Source organism: Lycorma delicatula, chromosome 5 (assembly GCF_047948215.1).
Source record: "Lycorma delicatula isolate Av1 chromosome 5, ASM4794821v1, whole genome shotgun sequence".
NCBI classification, from domain to species: Eukaryota; Metazoa; Arthropoda; class Insecta; order Hemiptera; family Fulgoridae; genus Lycorma; species Lycorma delicatula.
In genome coordinates this window covers 111,993,824-112,011,623 of record NC_134459.1, presented here as the reverse complement: position 1 = coordinate 112,011,623, position 17,800 = coordinate 111,993,824, and the positions used below count along the sequence as shown (strand labels likewise).

The 17,800-nt window shown below is 29.6% G+C and overlaps 1 protein-coding gene across 8 annotated transcripts in view; it reads right to left on the bottom strand.

Moving 5' to 3' along the window:
* The window catches only part of Med (Smad/Smad4 homolog Medea), an 86,193-nt gene that overhangs the window by 11,911 nt on the left and 56,482 nt on the right, over positions 1 to 17,800 (bottom strand). For 7 of the 8 annotated variants that reach the window (XR_012756510.1, XM_075366869.1, XM_075366870.1 and 4 more), the window contains 5 exons: positions 17,247 to 17,383; positions 15,358 to 15,526; positions 14,236 to 14,374; positions 10,489 to 10,619; positions 4,291 to 4,367 (listed from right to left, as the gene is read on the bottom strand). Coding sequence is in view for 7 of the 8 variants with exons in the window: in XM_075366869.1 (XP_075222984.1) it covers positions 4,291 to 4,367; positions 10,489 to 10,619; positions 14,236 to 14,374; positions 15,358 to 15,526; positions 17,247 to 17,383 (653 nt within the window). In the remaining variant the exon portion in view is untranslated. Of the gene's footprint in view, positions 1 to 4,290; positions 4,368 to 6,016; positions 6,501 to 10,488; positions 10,620 to 14,235; positions 14,375 to 15,357; positions 15,527 to 17,246; positions 17,384 to 17,800 lie in introns of those variants that run through there. The other variant, XM_075366872.1, reaches the window with a different exon arrangement.

Below are 17,800 nucleotides of genomic sequence, written 5' to 3'. Positions count from 1 at the left end.
AACAGTTATAAATTAATTTTTATACTATGTTATAACTTGATAGCTTTCCATTAACAAAATTTTATTAAGTCTGAACTGTCCATACATAATTAAATTATTTCTATTATTACAAAAACCAGTTTTTCTGTAGAATCAATATGAAGAAATTTAACACCTTTACCATTATCATCAAAGCTAACTGAAGGCACTGGCCAGTATTATTCTAGCTTTTTTCCAACAAATTTATTTCAATCTGTTTTTAAAGAATTTATCTCTAAGTTTATATGAAATCAATTTAGCTTCTAGAAAATTACTGGCCTAACACAAACACACAAAATACCTAAATGTTCAAATTTTTATAGACATCCATTGATCAGAAACACATACTTCCTTCACTGTTTTATATATATGATTTTAAAATATATAGTTAACTTTTTTAAATGACTATTATTCTTAAAATAAATAAGAAAACCAAAAAATAAAAATGAACAAAATTTAAATTACCTTTTTTCTAATTATTCCATTAATCATTGCTAAACTTTTGAAAGCCCACAATTATAAAACATCTGCTTTTTAGGTGCCATAACTACTTTGTTAGGTGATCTTTTGTGACACAAATTACTCCTGAAAATGACGTAGACATTCTCAAGAATATCAAATTTCCCATGCCAGGGTTATTACAGAAAATGAAGTGTGAAGTGATTTTCTGTTGCCTTCTTCACTGAACTGAACATAGTGTAATTGTCACAAGGGTAGGCTTAACATTCAATATCATTACTCTATGAAAACTAGAGTGTATCATGTAATTCAGCTGCTTTACAATTGTCACAGCCATAGAAAAGTATGGGACATTCTAAAGAAACAGACTAATTAATCCCTTCAACAAAACTATGCATCATATATTGCTTTCCCTACTCAGTAGGGTAAAATTTTATTATATATTTTAACATTTAATTAGTCACAAAATTTAATGATAACATTGTTAGCTTTACAGGTAAAATAAAATATATGACTGCTGATTCAATATACTAACAAAATTATCTGATGTGCATCTATGATTGCAAAGACTGTAAATAACACTGTGCTTAAACACTGAAGTAAGGTAAAGGTACCAGTCTTAAAATAAAATAAAATAAATTTAATTAGCTACATAGCGATATTGAGGCATTCAAACTCAAGCAGTTAAGTACTATGTTCTGGTGGACAACCAGAGAAGATCCTTCCTGTCAAGCATTATAGGAGGCTTTGGCTGAGCCTTCAGTAACAGCTGCCTGTTCTCAACACTAAGTGTGCTTCTCTCACTAAGGAAATATTTAGGACAGTGATCCTTATTTAACTTGTTACTTCAATCTATTATTCTTTTTAATGATGTTTTTTGGCGATTTGTATTATTTATGAGTGGCTCTTTTGTGTGCATATTTTAAATTTGACAACAGTTAATTATTTAAGGTTTTAATCTACCATGTCAAGCGTTGGTTTACTGAGTACTAACCTGGATCAGTATTTGACAGCCCTGTCACTTACTGGTTAATCGATTTTCACTTGAAATTCGTTATTTTATAAAATAACACAACATATTTTTTTAAATAACTAATATCTGGCTTGTGTCCACTGAAAAAAAAAAAACACATGTTACCAGGAAATGACAGGGGATGTCAAATACTGGTTTGTTGACATGTCAATTACTGGTCTATGATATAAATATTTTTCTAGTTTCTAGTCACAAAAATTTAAAAAAAAAAATAAAACGATTGCTTCTTTAACACTGAGAACCCACAAACAAAACTGACTATATCTTGGTCCTTATTTAGATATGATAATTCAATAATTGTATCAAACATTTGCAAAAATAAATAAAATGTAATTTTTGTTTGGTTTTTACCTATTTTAGAAAATGATTAAGCCGAAACAGAAGAGCTGCTTTAATTACACTCCTGAGCAGATGGAGAAAGCCCAGGAAGATGTGAGATGTGGATCATTGGTGGCTTCAGCAGCAAAGTGGCACAGTGTTCCCAGTCATTCTTCTCTATAAGAGAACTGGGAAATCTCCGATAGAACAGCAGATGGGACCTGACCCCATTTGTCCAATTCCAAGGAGTTAATTATGGAAGAGTGGGTAAAATGTATGGCAAAGGCTGGTTTTCTATTATAAAAATATGAAGTTATAAACAGTGTCCTTTCACTACTTCAAAATTACAACAGGAGTCTGTGTTTAGGTCTCGACATAAATGGTTCAAATCATTTTTAAAGACATACCCAGACTTATCGATGAGGTAAGCCGAAAATTTCAAGATCTAATGTCACGTCAAGTGAATTAAATGGTTGGTTTTCCTACGAACGCTCTATCTAAATGACCAGAATCTTTCGACAGTTTTAGAAGATACTTGTAGAAATTTTAATGTAGATGAAACTGTTTTTTTCTTGAACCCAAAGGGGGATATAAAATCTTAATCTAAAATAGGGACAAATATGTGTACCAGGTCGTGAATTTGGACAAAAAAGAATGTTATACGGTCTTAATAACTGCAAATGCTTCTGGAGTTATGGCGCTGCCCTTAGTAATTTACCGATGTGAGAGAATACCTAATGATATTGCCCAAGGAGTTCTTTCCAGTTGGGGAAATGGGAAATCTGGAAGTGGCTTAATGACTAGGATGCTCTTTTATGGATTTATAACAAATATATTTTATCCTTAGATTAAAGAAAATAACATTCCCTTGCCTAGAAACTTTTTTATGGATGGGCACGTGTCACACATGACACTTTACACAAGCCAGTTTTGTTCTGAGACTGGTATAATCTTGGTTGCATTCCTCCCAAATGCCACACACATCATCCAGCCCAAGAATGTATCAGGTTGTCGTTCACTGAAAGGAAAATGGAAGGAAAGGGTCCACCAGTGGCATTTGGAACACATGAATAATCCGATATTGAAAAAGAAAGAATTTGCTCCTATTTTGAATGAATTGAACCCAGAAGTAATTGTAAATGGATTTAAAAAAAAGTAAGATTTATCCACAGGATCCCAATGTACCTACCGAAGTACGCATATTACAAGTCCACTTAGCGTACCTTAGAAGTCAGAATAGTGATGTAGACATTGCACTGATGTTCAAGTTATAGATAATATTGAGTTTGGATAACCAAATTAACTTACCAGGAAATTCTGGGGACAACTTAAATGATAGTTGGGGGCCAGTACGCAATGAAATTGATGATGGTGAATGGGAAGAAATACAAGAAGGAAAGCCACTGGGTTCTAACATTCATTTGATTTCAATGAGGTATCTGGGCCCAAACATTGTCCCCCTCATACCTCTCCTATCCCATTGAATATTTCAATCTGTTTACTTCTAATTAATCTTTTTGTAACAGAAACTAACTGCTATGCCACTGAGTTTTTTCATGGGAAACATAATATGTCACCTAAGTTATAGTCATGGAAACAAGTCACCATACATGAATTTAAAGCTTTTTTAGTCATACTTGTAAACAAGGGTTTGAATAAAAAACCAGCAACTTACCTTTATTTAGCAATTTAAGTCATAAGAAAACAGGTCTTACATTTGTAGATCAAATAATATATTTTATTATTTGGCTGGTTATTTTATTTTAAAAACTTTTTTGTTTTGAAGAAAGTGTTTATAATATAAGAATGCATTTGCTTTGAATGTAGCCATCTCAATTGTATTATAATTAACATATTGACTGCTATAATAGCTATTTACAGATTGTATGCTTGTTAGTTACTTAAGGTTTTTTTTAAATATGCAAAAAAGTAAAGCACAGCTCAAAAACATATTCCTGGTCTAACATAATTTGTTTTAGTGGTGTACCATTTTAGATATCATCCATGTATTTGAAAACAAATGGATCATGTTTACTAAACTAATAAAACTAGGTACAAATTCCATTTAAATGTCATCGAACAGTTCTATGAAGCAACAGATCTGTCACATTGGTCAACATGTTCGTGATGTAATTTGTCAAACTGTTTGTCATATCCTATTTATTATTCGAGCTACAATTAATTACACATTCCTCATAATTTACTAAACAAATTCTGAAGGACAGAAATGACCCTTAAATTTGTGAGTGTTAACTATTTTTACGGCACCTCCATCTACCTTTGTGAAAGAGCATTAGAATCTCTGCGCTTCATTTGGAAGATTCAGGTTCAAAATCTGGTAGTCAGGCTTGGCATTTTTACAGACTTTACAAAATTTTATAGATGGAAAGCTACCAAATTCTAACATACATAAAAATTAATTTACAACTATTATATAGAATTTAGAAATTAGTAACACTTACTCGATAGCACGAGGTCCATCGATCGGCATCGTATGTAAAACTTCATCCAGTAACTGTAAAGCTCTGTGAAGATGAACCTTTAAAAAAAAAAGTAATTTAAAATACACTCATAATTCTACTTTCTATTAAGTTTTGAATGACAAATTATAATAATTTCTCCTCATGTGAGTTTATTTTCATCAAAGAATTTATAGGACAGAATAAATAATAGTAACAATGTAATAGTAGAGCATGAGAATTACTAACTACTTTTAGTAGATGCGATTATGATCAGATCATATTGGATCTAAAATGATTAATATCTTTAGTAATGGGATAAATTTAGTAATAGAAAACGTAAGAGATTTATTTTAAACTGCTACTGTAGATGATTATTTTCTAAGTAATTTCAATTTAATTGTGAGAGCATGAAACAGTACAATCAAATTCTTTGAATTTTATGACGCATCAGCCAATGTAAATTATTATTGAACATATATTAATCCATAACTAACAGTGAACCTGGCAGATTTATAAGCAGTAACTTGTTCAGATTCTGCATCTAGTATAATTTTATTGGGAGTTATACAATTTTTATTTATCTTTATGAAATTTTTAGAAATGTACTCATCCCAACAATTTGTAACTTTATATTTGTTATAAGTAGTTTACTTTTATGGTCCTATTTTACTTAAAATATTTGATATCTAACATACAAAGATGGCATGTTAAAAATCAACTTCTCATAAACACATAAATAATGTAAAAGTAAAAAGACTTAATGCAAGTAATAATTTTTTCTTTCATCATAGATTTCAAATGAATTTGCTTGAAGTACAATCGACTACTTCTATTTCCCTTGATTCATTACTACTGATGAAGTTTATTTTTTAAATAAATCTCATAAAATTATTAAACAAAGCGTATACAATTTTTTCATAAATTGTAACCACCTAATAACCAGAAACAAATTCAATAAACAATATGTTATTTCAAAAATAGTAAAAAATTATATACACTGTTTATTCTACAATTTATTTACATATAATTTTTCTAAATAGTCACCTCTCTTGTCAATGCACTTGGTACAGTGGTCTACAGGCTTGTGAATTCCGTCTAAGAAGGTTTTCGATGATTTGTGAAGCCACTTTTGCACAGTTCCAAGCATGTCTAAGTCTGTGGAAAATTGATGACCTTGCAAAGCATTATTGAGCAGCCCAAACAGATAAAAGTGGGGGGTAGCAAGATCTGGGCTATAGGAAAGATGTTCTAGTACCTCAAAATTAAACTTGATGATGGTATGAACAGTGTGGAGAAGGCATTGTCATGCAACAGTAACACTTTCTTCAAGAACAGACCTCAGTGTTTGTAGTGAATTGCTGGCTTCAGTTTGTTTTCCAACATTTCACTACAACTCACACTGTTGTTTGTAATCCCCTCTTTTGTGAAGTCTTCCAGTATAAGCCCTTTTGCATAACCCGTTAGCATAATCTTTCCTATTAATGCACATTGTGATATTTTCATAATTTAGAGGGACAAAATTATTTAGCCCAAACTCAGTGGGTTAAATAAATGGTTAAGGGTTTTGGGTGAAATATAAAAGCACTAAAATAAAGTAAACCATAAAAAATGGTAAGAATTCATTTGTAATTACAAAATAAGTAGAAAGAAAGAACTAAGAAATATAATACAATATTATACATGTAATATTAAAAGAGATGATTATTTGGAATCAGCATCAGATGAATCTGGAATCAACTGGATCTCTCACCTCCAAGAGCTCACATACTTCCCCATTGATTTCACCACATTTGGTTTTTGGGGAGCACATACATAATAAGCTTGCTATAAGTGGGTCTGAAATTAATAGTAAGCTATTAATTAAATCTTTATTTGTATCAACCCTTGATGATTTCCTTGTGAATAGTTCTCTAAATTTCCTGTTGTCCTTATTTCTGGCCTCTTGTGCCTCTTTTGAAAGTTGGCCTATTGGAAGAATGCACAATTTCTATAATAATAATATCTTTGCTGTAAAAGAGAATTTTATGTATGCTTATGGGCACTGCATACCATGAGTACTCTCTTATAATTCTCGTGTTTCTTCTAGGCATTTATAAAATTTTTCACTATTAATTAAATAATATAACGTAACAAAGCACCTGTTCTTGATTCTCTGTCGTTAGCAAACTAAAATGTTGAAAAAACTTTTGATGCTAAATTTGTGTAGCCATCTGTAATTAAGGAAAACTTGTATGAGAATCGAAAATATGCGCAAGCAAATTTAAATATTTCCTATAAGTTACAAGTAATTCTTTAAGAAAACAATTACACATTGGTATAATGAGATATAATAAACTACAACTTGACTTCAAGCTGACTTAAATGTTTTACTCAAATGGAAAAAAACAATCAATTCTTATGGCGGTCAATAATTAAATTAAAGAACATGGTTAAGTAAAATCTTACATAAACTTACCTTGATATGTCTAGAAAAATAATGACATAACCGCTACTAGTAAACAGAAACACAGGATATTCATCGAGGAAACTCAGATAAGTGACATGATGTCTTAGAGCACTTGGAATTTAACTCTTAGTTCCGGGTAATATGGTTTGTTCCCTTTGTAAATAAACAACAATTTAACCTGCATAGATAGCTAAAAAAATTCACTTTTGTTCCCTTAGATTACAAAAATATCACTGTGTGATGGCTCAGTCTTGAATTTTTTCTTTGTCAGAGATCATGAGTGTTTCCATTCCATACTTTGGCGTTTAGATTCTGGTTTATAATGATGAACATATGTAGCATCACCAGTGACTACTCTGGTTAAAAATGTTGCCTTCCTTCTTGAAGTGATCAAGTAAGGGTTGGGAGATACCAACAAATTTGAGCTTGTGTTCTGCATGTTCTGCAGTAAGCTGTCTTGGTACCCATTGTGCACAGACTTTATGAAAGCCGAGCTCATCATGGATGGTTTGATGGACAGAAACGTAAGTGATGTTCAAAGAAAATGTTATATCATCGATGATAACTATCCTATTCGCCAGAACTATCTTGAGCTTGCTGAGTCTTGTCATCTGTGGTGGAGGTTGAAGGATATCCTACTCCCTAAGCCAGGAGATATAAATACTGCTGAGCATCAACAAAGTTACAGTTCAGTACAATGTGCACATTTGTGAGTGTGTGGTAACAAATGAGCAAAGTGTGTCAAGAGTATTCATTTTGATTAAGTACAGTAAGGATGGTGATTAAGTACAAGAAGCTGTTCAGTAAATTTGTTGTGAACATCACTTATAAAAGTGTACTAGTTTCTTTTTTTTAAACACAAAGTAAATAATTCTTGTATAAAGTGAATTGTTGATTTCATAATTGTTATCTTGCTGTTATAATCTCTTGTTAATATCATATTAATTTGTTTTAGCTATTGTACAATTTACAGTAAAATCGGTACTGTATTTTGCTATTTACAAGTAATTTATTTTCTACATTATAAGTTATTTAAGAGTAAATAAATTGTATTTGTAAGAATATTTATATGTACTATCTCTCAATATCATTGTCAAATTGCAAAAACGTGACAATAAAAGTGAAAAATTAAGCTTGGGGCATTTAGAGTTACTAACAAAGTCTTCAAATTATCATAAATAAAGAAAATTAACTTCTGCTTTCTGTTAATTCACTTTATAAAAACACAGGTAAGCAGGAAAAAATGCCTGCTTTTCAAATAAAAATAAGAGATTGGGCTTTTTGTTTTTATATAATTGTAAATAATTCTTTTTTAATCATCTAAACAAAATGACCAGCAATGTGATTAATAACTTGATTTACATTGCTAAAGTAAAAATAAATTTAAATTCATTTTACAATTTGGGACAACAAATGATACTTCTTTTAGTAAGTCCGATGAACCTCTGTGCTGTAAGTTATGTTAATGTATATATTTTTATCAAAACATACATGCAGTTCTAAGGATGCAATTTTTAGCCTGCTAATTCTTAAGTTAGTCTAATATTAAGCTCTTCCTAATATATATTAAAAATAATAACTTAATACTGGTGAAGAATGTTCAGTTATTGTTATGTTTTTTTAATTAGGGAACTTACAGAAAATCTTTCCATCAATTTGAGTTTAACATTATTGATTGCAATATGTTATTTGTTGACAGCAAATGCTTTTTCATAATAGCTATAATTTCATAAAAACTATTCAGAAGAATGTTATGGTGTTCAACTTACAGAAAATGGGTACGAAAATATATTCTTATCAAAATTGTTTTAATTTTAAAATTAATCATTTTCAAGAAAGTTCAAATTAGGTGACCCTGACATTATGGGGGCAATCCTTTTATCTACAGATAGTGATTGTACCTAAGTATGAAAGATATGCCATTCAAAGAATTCTAAGTTATAAAACTGTAAATACTAATATACAGAAGGGAACCAAAAATTTCATGTTCTATAACACATAAAGGTCAATCAACATCCCTTGAGGGGGTTACAGGTGGAACCAATTTGAAACTATGAATAAGCTTGTAAAAATAGTCCATTTATTACCTATAGACTGAATAACTATGATATAAAATTACTAAAATAACTGTTACAAGCAGGAATTTAAGACTTCCACCTGAAGGGAAACTAGAATCAATGCATTAGTCTAACTCTTTCAAGACTAAGCTCATGAATCTGTTTTAATCCCCCAGACTGACATTTTTACATTAAGGTCCAGAATTTGTGTTTGTACTAAATTAATACTTAAAGCACCTTAGGTTCTATGTTTTTCAAAATTATTTATTGAATAACGTCACGTTTCCCTATTTTGAAAAATTTTTAAATGAACTAATAAGGAAAAATTATTATCATAAAATTTATCATATAAACCTAGAATAACACACACACATATATATAACAGTGAAATTAAAAACCACCAAAATTCATATACATAAAAAAGGTTTTATAGTGCTAGTATGTGATATAAACAAACTGAAATAAGTTATCTTGAAAACTAGTGAGTGTCTGGTCATGGAGATTGAATGCTTCCCACATAGAGAACAGCTCTAAGCAATATATTGATTATAGAAAACAAAAAATTGTTAGAATTAACAGAACTTGCAACTAGTGACAACAATGTAATGAAAGAAAATGAACTGTATTGGTTGATACTGAAATCGACAAAAGAGTACAGCATATGGGAAAACATATTTAGAACAATGAAATCCCAGCACTCTACCTCATCCAGTTGCTGACTAATGAACTAAGAATCATGCTGTTTCACATACGGCTATTGACTGGAAAGCATTAAAATATATTCATATAATTAAATTAAAGTAGATTAAAATTTGCCTACAGTAATTAAATCATTGTTCAAAATATAAACACCAAATTTTCAATAAATTCCATGTAATTAAAATAGTAGGTCATCTGTTGAAAATAATTAGCATTTAACTCAATAAAACTCTGAACTTCATCAGAAATAAGAAAAAATTGTGATAACCTAATAAGCTAAGCTCAAACACGACCGACATAAGATGACTTTTTCTTGTCTGTATGCTGACATTTTTGCAGAAGTTAGTGTTTCACAATATAAAATACTATTATATCTATTTAATTTGTAACAGCAATATCAATTTGTTAACAGCATATCACATCACTTGCTTATTAAAATTTCAAGATTATCATATTTCTTCTTCATATTTTAAAATTCTCTTAAAAATGGTCTAAGAAGGGTAAGTTATTGTTATTATTTTCAAAAACCTTCTACGAGATACTAGAAGCAAATGAGATAAAGATCTATCTTATTTTGTTACAATGTGGGACTTCATCTTGGTTACAGGCTATAATTATTGACCAAATTAAAGGAAACAGAAAGTGCAAACAAAAATAGCAGAAAGCCATGGTAGACTTAGTTGATTCCAAAACCAGCAATATAAAAAATTGGCTATATTTCAGGCAATACAAAAAGTTAATACAGAATAAGCACATAAAATTTGAAGTTTTTGAAAGTAGCTATAAGTAAAAACTGTAGATATAAAACTAAATATTTAATAAATGATTTGCTATAATCAGCTTATTAATTATAAACTTATTATAACTAGACTTGCACTGTGTAATACATATTTATTTATTTACAAGATTTAACAGATAGCATTAATTAATTATCTACATAATGCTGTTTTTAGTTATTCCAACAAAAAGTAAACTAAAATATCAAGCAAAACTTACTTCAATCCAGCAAGGCGTTTCTTTTATAGACTGTCGAGGATAATCTGGGCCCCAGCCTTTGACAAAACTCAGCCGCAGAATACAAAGACGTCTTAAATCGTCAACACCTATACCGGCAGCAGCACTTAGACCTATCATATAAATCCAAATAGCACAAAACATTAAAAAAAATAATTATCATTATTAAAAAAAGATTCATGATTTTTATTGCAATATGTATCAAAAATACAACATAGAACAAACTTAAAATTCTACTCAGGCAGTTCTTGAATCAAGTAAATAATGACATCTTTAAACATAAGATATATTTTTCTTATGAGGCTGGTAATGCAATCATAACAAGCAAATTTGTCATAACAATATAAAATTGATCAATATTGTAAAGACAGTAGAGGGGAGTTTACCTTTACATATTATTCATTTAACTCCGTTCTCCATTAACAAATACTTCCATTCCTACTACATCAATTTTTTTCCAATTTCTAATTCTCATAAAACCTGTACAAATGACAGTCATATACAGAAATATAACCCTTAGTGAAAAACATTTATTGTGACAGACAAAATATAAATCCACACTTGGTGTGGTAATAGTAAAGTGCATAAAATTACACCGATAAATATAATTTTTGTTTCGTAACATAGGATACATGATTTTAATCTGTTTTTGATGCTGAAAACAAATATGAACACAGAATCTTTCTATCAACCACCATTTTTTTGAAAAATTTTAATTAAGGATTTTTTCATTTTTCAACGTATAGTAAGATTTTTAAGCTCCTGTATTGTATTTTGTTAGCTCATTTTTTATTGTTTAACTTTGTTAGGTATAAATTGTAAGGTAACAATACTAGAAAAAGAATTAAATGATATCATAGTCACACATTATGACATATGTACCTACGGTTTGGCGTGAACCAAAGGATCATGTAACTGATTGTTACTTTTGTTTAACAAGTGTATCTGGAATTTCTAAAAAATCTAAACATACTGTAATCCTTCACTGCAATCTGCAATCAGGCCTTTACTTCACAGTGAAATTATTCCAATTCCTGAACCCTCTGTAAATGCATGTTTCGAAAGCAGCGATGAAGAATCACTTCGGCACTACTGAAGAAGACAAAAATGACTTTGATTTTGAATTATCTTCCAATAAGTCACATTTTATATCACAAGGTGAATTAAATGACTTGGTTAGGAAATTAAATTTATCAAAAAATCAAGCTAGGATCAAGACTGCAAGATTGGAATTTACTTCAAAAAAATACAAACATTTCAGGCTTTCGAAGCCGACAAAAAGAATTTTCTCAGTACTTTATTGATGAAAATAATTTGGCTTATTGCACAAGTATTGATGAGCTTATGTTGGACTTAGGACAAGTTCATAAACCTGACGACTGGCGGCTTTTCATAGATTCGTCCAAGTATAGTTTAAAAGTGGTTCTACTAAACAACAGTAACAAATATCCTTCAATACCAATCGCTTATGGAATTAATTTGAAAGAGACATACGATGTAATGAAAGACATTCTTGAAAAAATAAATTATAAAAAACATAGCTGGAACATATGTGGTGATTTGAAAGTTATAGCTATTTCCTTAGGCTATACTAAGTACACGTGTTTTGTTTGTGAATGGGACAGTCGAGCTATGGATAAACATTATGTTACCAAGAGTGGAAGAATAGAGACTACTTAACTCCAAATGGGAAAAATATTAATCATAAGCCCTTAGTTGAACCCAAAAAAATATTTTTACCCCCTCTCCATATCAAGCTAGGATTAATGAAAAATTGTATAAAAGCAATGAAGAAGGCTAGTCCTGGGATTTTTGTACATCAGGCAGAAATTTCCAAATGTAAATGAAGGGAAACTTAAAGAAGGAATATTTGTTGGTCCTCAAATAAGAGTTGGTCAAAGATGATGCATTTAACTCAATGTTAAATAATGTAGAAAATGCAGCTTGGACTTCATTTAAAGATGTTTGCAAAAATTTTTTATGACAAACAAAAATCCAACAATTACCACGTAAATTGTATTTACAGATCTGTAATGTACACAAATAAGCAATTCAAGAAATGGTGTTACACTTAGAAACATTATAAATTTTTTTTTTGTCTATCAGTATTATAAGTGAATCCAAAATAAAACTGTACTAATCACATGTATGGTGTGACTGCCTGCTGTTGAGATTATGTTTTAATACCCACAGTAATTTCACTTCATAGAGTGCAAAAAACTTTAACATTCTTTAACCATGAAAAGCACACAAGTACAAATTTGCAATCCAAAAATGAACTCTTTCATATAATGTATGTTTGAAAGAAATATTTAAGTTCTATAAAATTAAAGTAGTTCTGAATTACTGTGCATTAACTATTTGTTCTGAAAAAAAAGAAAAATAATTTTCTTAAAAAAGAAAAACAAATAATTTTCATGTTTTCCTTTTAATATACATTACAAAAAATGCGAGCTTACAGCCCACTGTTTATGTTTATGTTTCATTACACATGATTTTGTTAAATTTTTTTGCCAACTGCAATTAAATAATGTTCATGAATTTAGCGTACTAACAACAAAAACATTTAAAATCCTGAACATTTTTAGCTATTTCTTTAGTTGTGGTTTTTTAACACAGCTCTAATCCCCAATGTCTTCCTTTTTTATTCCAAACACAAATATAATTTTATATAAATCGTTTGTATAAGAAGTATATATTGTTTGAACGAATGACTCATTTGAGAAGTATAAACTGTACAAATGAATGAATCATTCGTGTGCTGCACGCAACTGCCAGGCGCACCATGTAGTCTGTTCTGTGCTAATAACAGCTAAAATAAAAATGCGAGCACATACATCAAACAAACAAACCCATACACCATCCTTTTTTATAGGAAAGATACATATTTATTACTATTTCTTAAATTTTCTTCAACCACTGAATCAAATTCACAAGATGTGAAAAAAGCCTTGATAAAAATCAAGTTTTCGCAGTAAGTGATGTTATCTTTAACATTAACTGAGCCTACAAAAAGGTAGGTAAATATTGTCTGGTCAACTGACTAAAAAGCTTGCCAAGTATTAATAAAAATAAATATTTGTTCACTAAAAAAGAAGAATAAAAGATGCTACTGATAAAATCCATAAATCCTAATAAACTAATTAAAAATTAGAAAGTATTTTAACAAAAAAGAATGTTTTTCCTTTTTAAAAATAAATACAGAACATTGATATTAAAGGACATTTATTTTATGTGATTTACATCACATAAAATAAAAATAGTTTTTTTAAGGAATGAAAAATTAAAAGAAATTGCCAATCACTGTTTTTGTTTGTGGTTAATTTTTTACTGAACAGTTAAGGACAAGATGGAAAGTGTGAGTTAAGGAAAATGTGGAAAGATACAGGATACATCTTAATATAACAAAAACAAAATAAATTATTAAATGAATGAAACCAGACTGAATCAAATTTGAGAACTATCCAAAAACTCAGACAGGGAAAAATACAGCAAGATATACATGTACAAACCATTATTTATATTTGTTAATTTAGATGAATTAGGAGCAGTAAACTAGTTTACGCATAATTTAGGGGTTTGAACACTGACAAATGATTTACTGCTGTAAAGTACATTTGCTACAACAGAGAACATGAACAGATTTTATTTCTTTAAATTACCATTAGGAAAAATATGCCACAGAACAGAGAAAGAAAAAAGAAAAAGAGAACAGAAACTAATACTAACTGATAGCTGGAGCAATGCCTCCAACAGAATGAGGTCCTGGTATATGTCCCGCTACAGCTGCAGCTTGAGCAGCAGCTGCTGCTTGTGCGGTTGCTGCCTGTTGTTGCATCTGCCTATGACACTGCCTCAGATCAAAAACCTTTTAAAAGAAAAATAATAGCTATTTACAAAACAATTCAAAGTAATTTGATGACAATTTATTAAACATAATAAATTAGCAGTAGAAATAAAAATTAATATAAGAGTACTTACAAGAAAAAATAAAACTTCACAATTTGAAATGCCATTACCAGACTTACCATTTTCCATTTATAATCTCACCATATTTTATTAAGTAAGTTCCATTTTCATATAAGTTCCTCAGAACTTTACCATTAGTTTCCTTTTAAGAAATATTTATTATTATTTCTTTTTAAGAAATAAAAGTAAAGGATAGAACTAATTAGGGAACCATAGTTTAGCAAATCAACATACCTGATAGTAAGTTCTGGGATATCCAACTACTGTAATTTATTATGATTACAACATTATTTTAGTAGAAAAAGATATTTACATTCTTTTTATACTGAATAATTATAATTTTAAAAACTGTTGTAGTACACTTTTATTTTTGAACAATGAAACAAATCTGAAAAAATGAGTTTGATAATACAGGAAAAAAAAAATTCCATCAAATGTATATAAGCCTTTTTAAACACATATTTATGGAACACCTTTAATGGTTGAATGTAACTAATGGTTAAATGTCAGAACACTGACAGAAAAATTAAAAGAAATTGTCAATTACTGTTTTACTTTGCGGTTGATTTTTCACTGAACAGCTAAGGATAAAATGGAAAATAAGAGTTAAGGAAAATGTGGAAAAATATATCTTAAAACTGATGACAGTTTGAGAAGGAGAAACAATGGGAAGACAGAAAATGAGAGGAATAGCATGTATCATCTGATGACAGCAATAATAATTTATTAATAAAATAATTAACAAATTTATTAATTTTTTTTTTAATAACTCAAATAAATAATATTAATTATTAATATGGTAAGTTTAACTTATCTATTTACTGTATTTTGGTGGCTTGAATTTTACTTAATATTAAAAGTTACATTTATTTTAATACAAACCTTAATGTAGGCGCTAGGATATATTTTATGAACAGCGTCGCCAGGTGCACGACCAGCCTCCCTATCAAGGTAATATGACTGAACAAACACAGAATGGTCACTCAGACAACGTAACCATACATCACCTTCACCTCGCAAATCAAGTTGCACTCCTTTACCAATATGTAGCCTAATATAACAAAAATTAGAAAATTTAAATCATTAACTTCATACAATAAATAACATTTTAATCATAAAAACAGGAGTGCAAATTTTTTACTACTGAAAATTTAATCCAGCTCTTCTCACATTCTTACCAGCATGTCAGGTGTAATGGATGCTACTGATGCAACAATCCTCTACTATTGGTGGTTGATGACACAAAGTTTCTCCAAATAAACAATGTTTTACATACGCTTTCACAAAAGGAAATTGTGGGGTTATGTCTGGGCTCCTTGCTGGCCATGAGATCGGACCTCCTCTTCCAATTCACCTGTTTTGAAACCGAATGTTTAGTGCAGCACAGACACAGTTGTAATGTGGATGGTTGTGGACCAACTAGCTGACAGAAAATTAATCTTGTTTCTTCTTCAATATTGTCAATCTGTGGAAAGATCTAAAGTTCAAGCACATCACAGAAAATATTTCCTTTAATTGTGCTTTCTATATAAGTGAATGGGCCCACAACACGGTCATTCGTCAGTCTATACCAAACATTGACTTTGGGAGAGTCATACTGATGTTCGATAATTTTATATGGTGGCTCTGATCCCCAAATTCTGCAATTGTGTCGATTTACTGACCCACTAATGTGGAAGGAATGTTGCCTCATCTGAACCGATGCTTTATATAGCTGCAGTAATATTTCTTTATCTGAGTCCCAATTGATGTCTGATAAACATTTAAAATGTTTAGGGCTTTCTTGTATTTAACACTTAAGTATGTAGTTCCTATAAGGGATCTATCTAACAGTAAACCTAAAAAACACTTGTAATCATTTTTTGAAAATTCAAATAATTCATTAACAAACCACTATGCTAATAAAATTTAAACCCCCAAAACACAGTAAATACATAAGTTAAGCTTGCCATATAAATTCCAAGAATCATTTATCGCAGGATCCTGCTTCTTCAGTAGTTCTATAATTACATAAAAATAAATTGTTTTTAAAATTTTGAATTTGCTGAAAATTAAATTGTTTTATAAATTTTGAAGTTATTATGGACTAATACAGAAATTCTTCTGTCCACTACTGGAATGATGTAATATTTAAAACATTGTATTTTCCTTTCTTCTAATCTACTATTGGCAACTGTTATTGCATTTTTATGATTTTAATTAAATCATCATCTTTGAATTGTGATTCATCAATTTATCTTTTTTTTATTTTCATAAATGTAATATTTCTCAAGTATATTCATTTTTTATCATTATTACAAACTTCCAAATTCTCTAAATTATTATTTTTGTAAAAGTAATACTATGTTTGCATTTTAATGTATAGTCAGTACAATGGATATACCTCTTTTTTGTTTATATTTATTTATTTAGAATGCTTATATTTTTTCCACCATACAAAAGTTAAACTTTTAAGATTGACATCTATACAAAAAAAACAAGTAATATCTTTTGTAACATCATTAAATTTATTTAGTGTATTGCTAGCATTTTGAATTGCTTAATTACTGATCTGATTTACAATTTTTCAAATTATTAAGAAATTTTAATTAACTGTTAATTGTAATAAAAAAACAACATGTACTATTTCACTTTTTTCCTACCGACATAAAACACAACTTTCAATTATTTTAACCACATTGCACAATCATAAACTGGTTGAAAAGCACAATTATACTGTAAAAAATGCATGAAAAGACAAAAAATAAAAAAAATGTTTATAAAAAAATTACCTGGCTTTTTCACTCTGTTCAGTTCTGTGTACATTACTTAGAGCTCCCAAACAAAACCGATTACCACCAGATGGATCAACGTACCCATCCACTGTTACATTTGGACATGATGAAGAAACCTTGAAAGTTTCACCGACCTAAAAAAAAAAACAAACAGTATTCTGAATTAAAATTAAAAAACTTTTTTAACTACAATAATAGTTAAAATGAAAACAATAACCCTCCAGCAAACTATGTAGATTTAACAAATAATAACCATAAACAATACACATATAAATTTTTTTAAAGATTTTACTGCTTTATAATACAGGCAGAGACCAAATTAATTTTAAAAATTGATACTGTTCAGTCTTTTTAGTGTCTTTAAGCTTTAAAAACAAAATATATCAACACAGAACAGTTGATCAGGAATGATAATAAAACTCATAAATCTATATACGAGGGTTATTTTTTTTCAAGGCCTGATCGGTCACGAAATTAAAACCACGAAAATAAAAAATTTTTTATTTGTAACAGTACTTACATCGTTATGCTATTTCTCTACATAGTTGCCA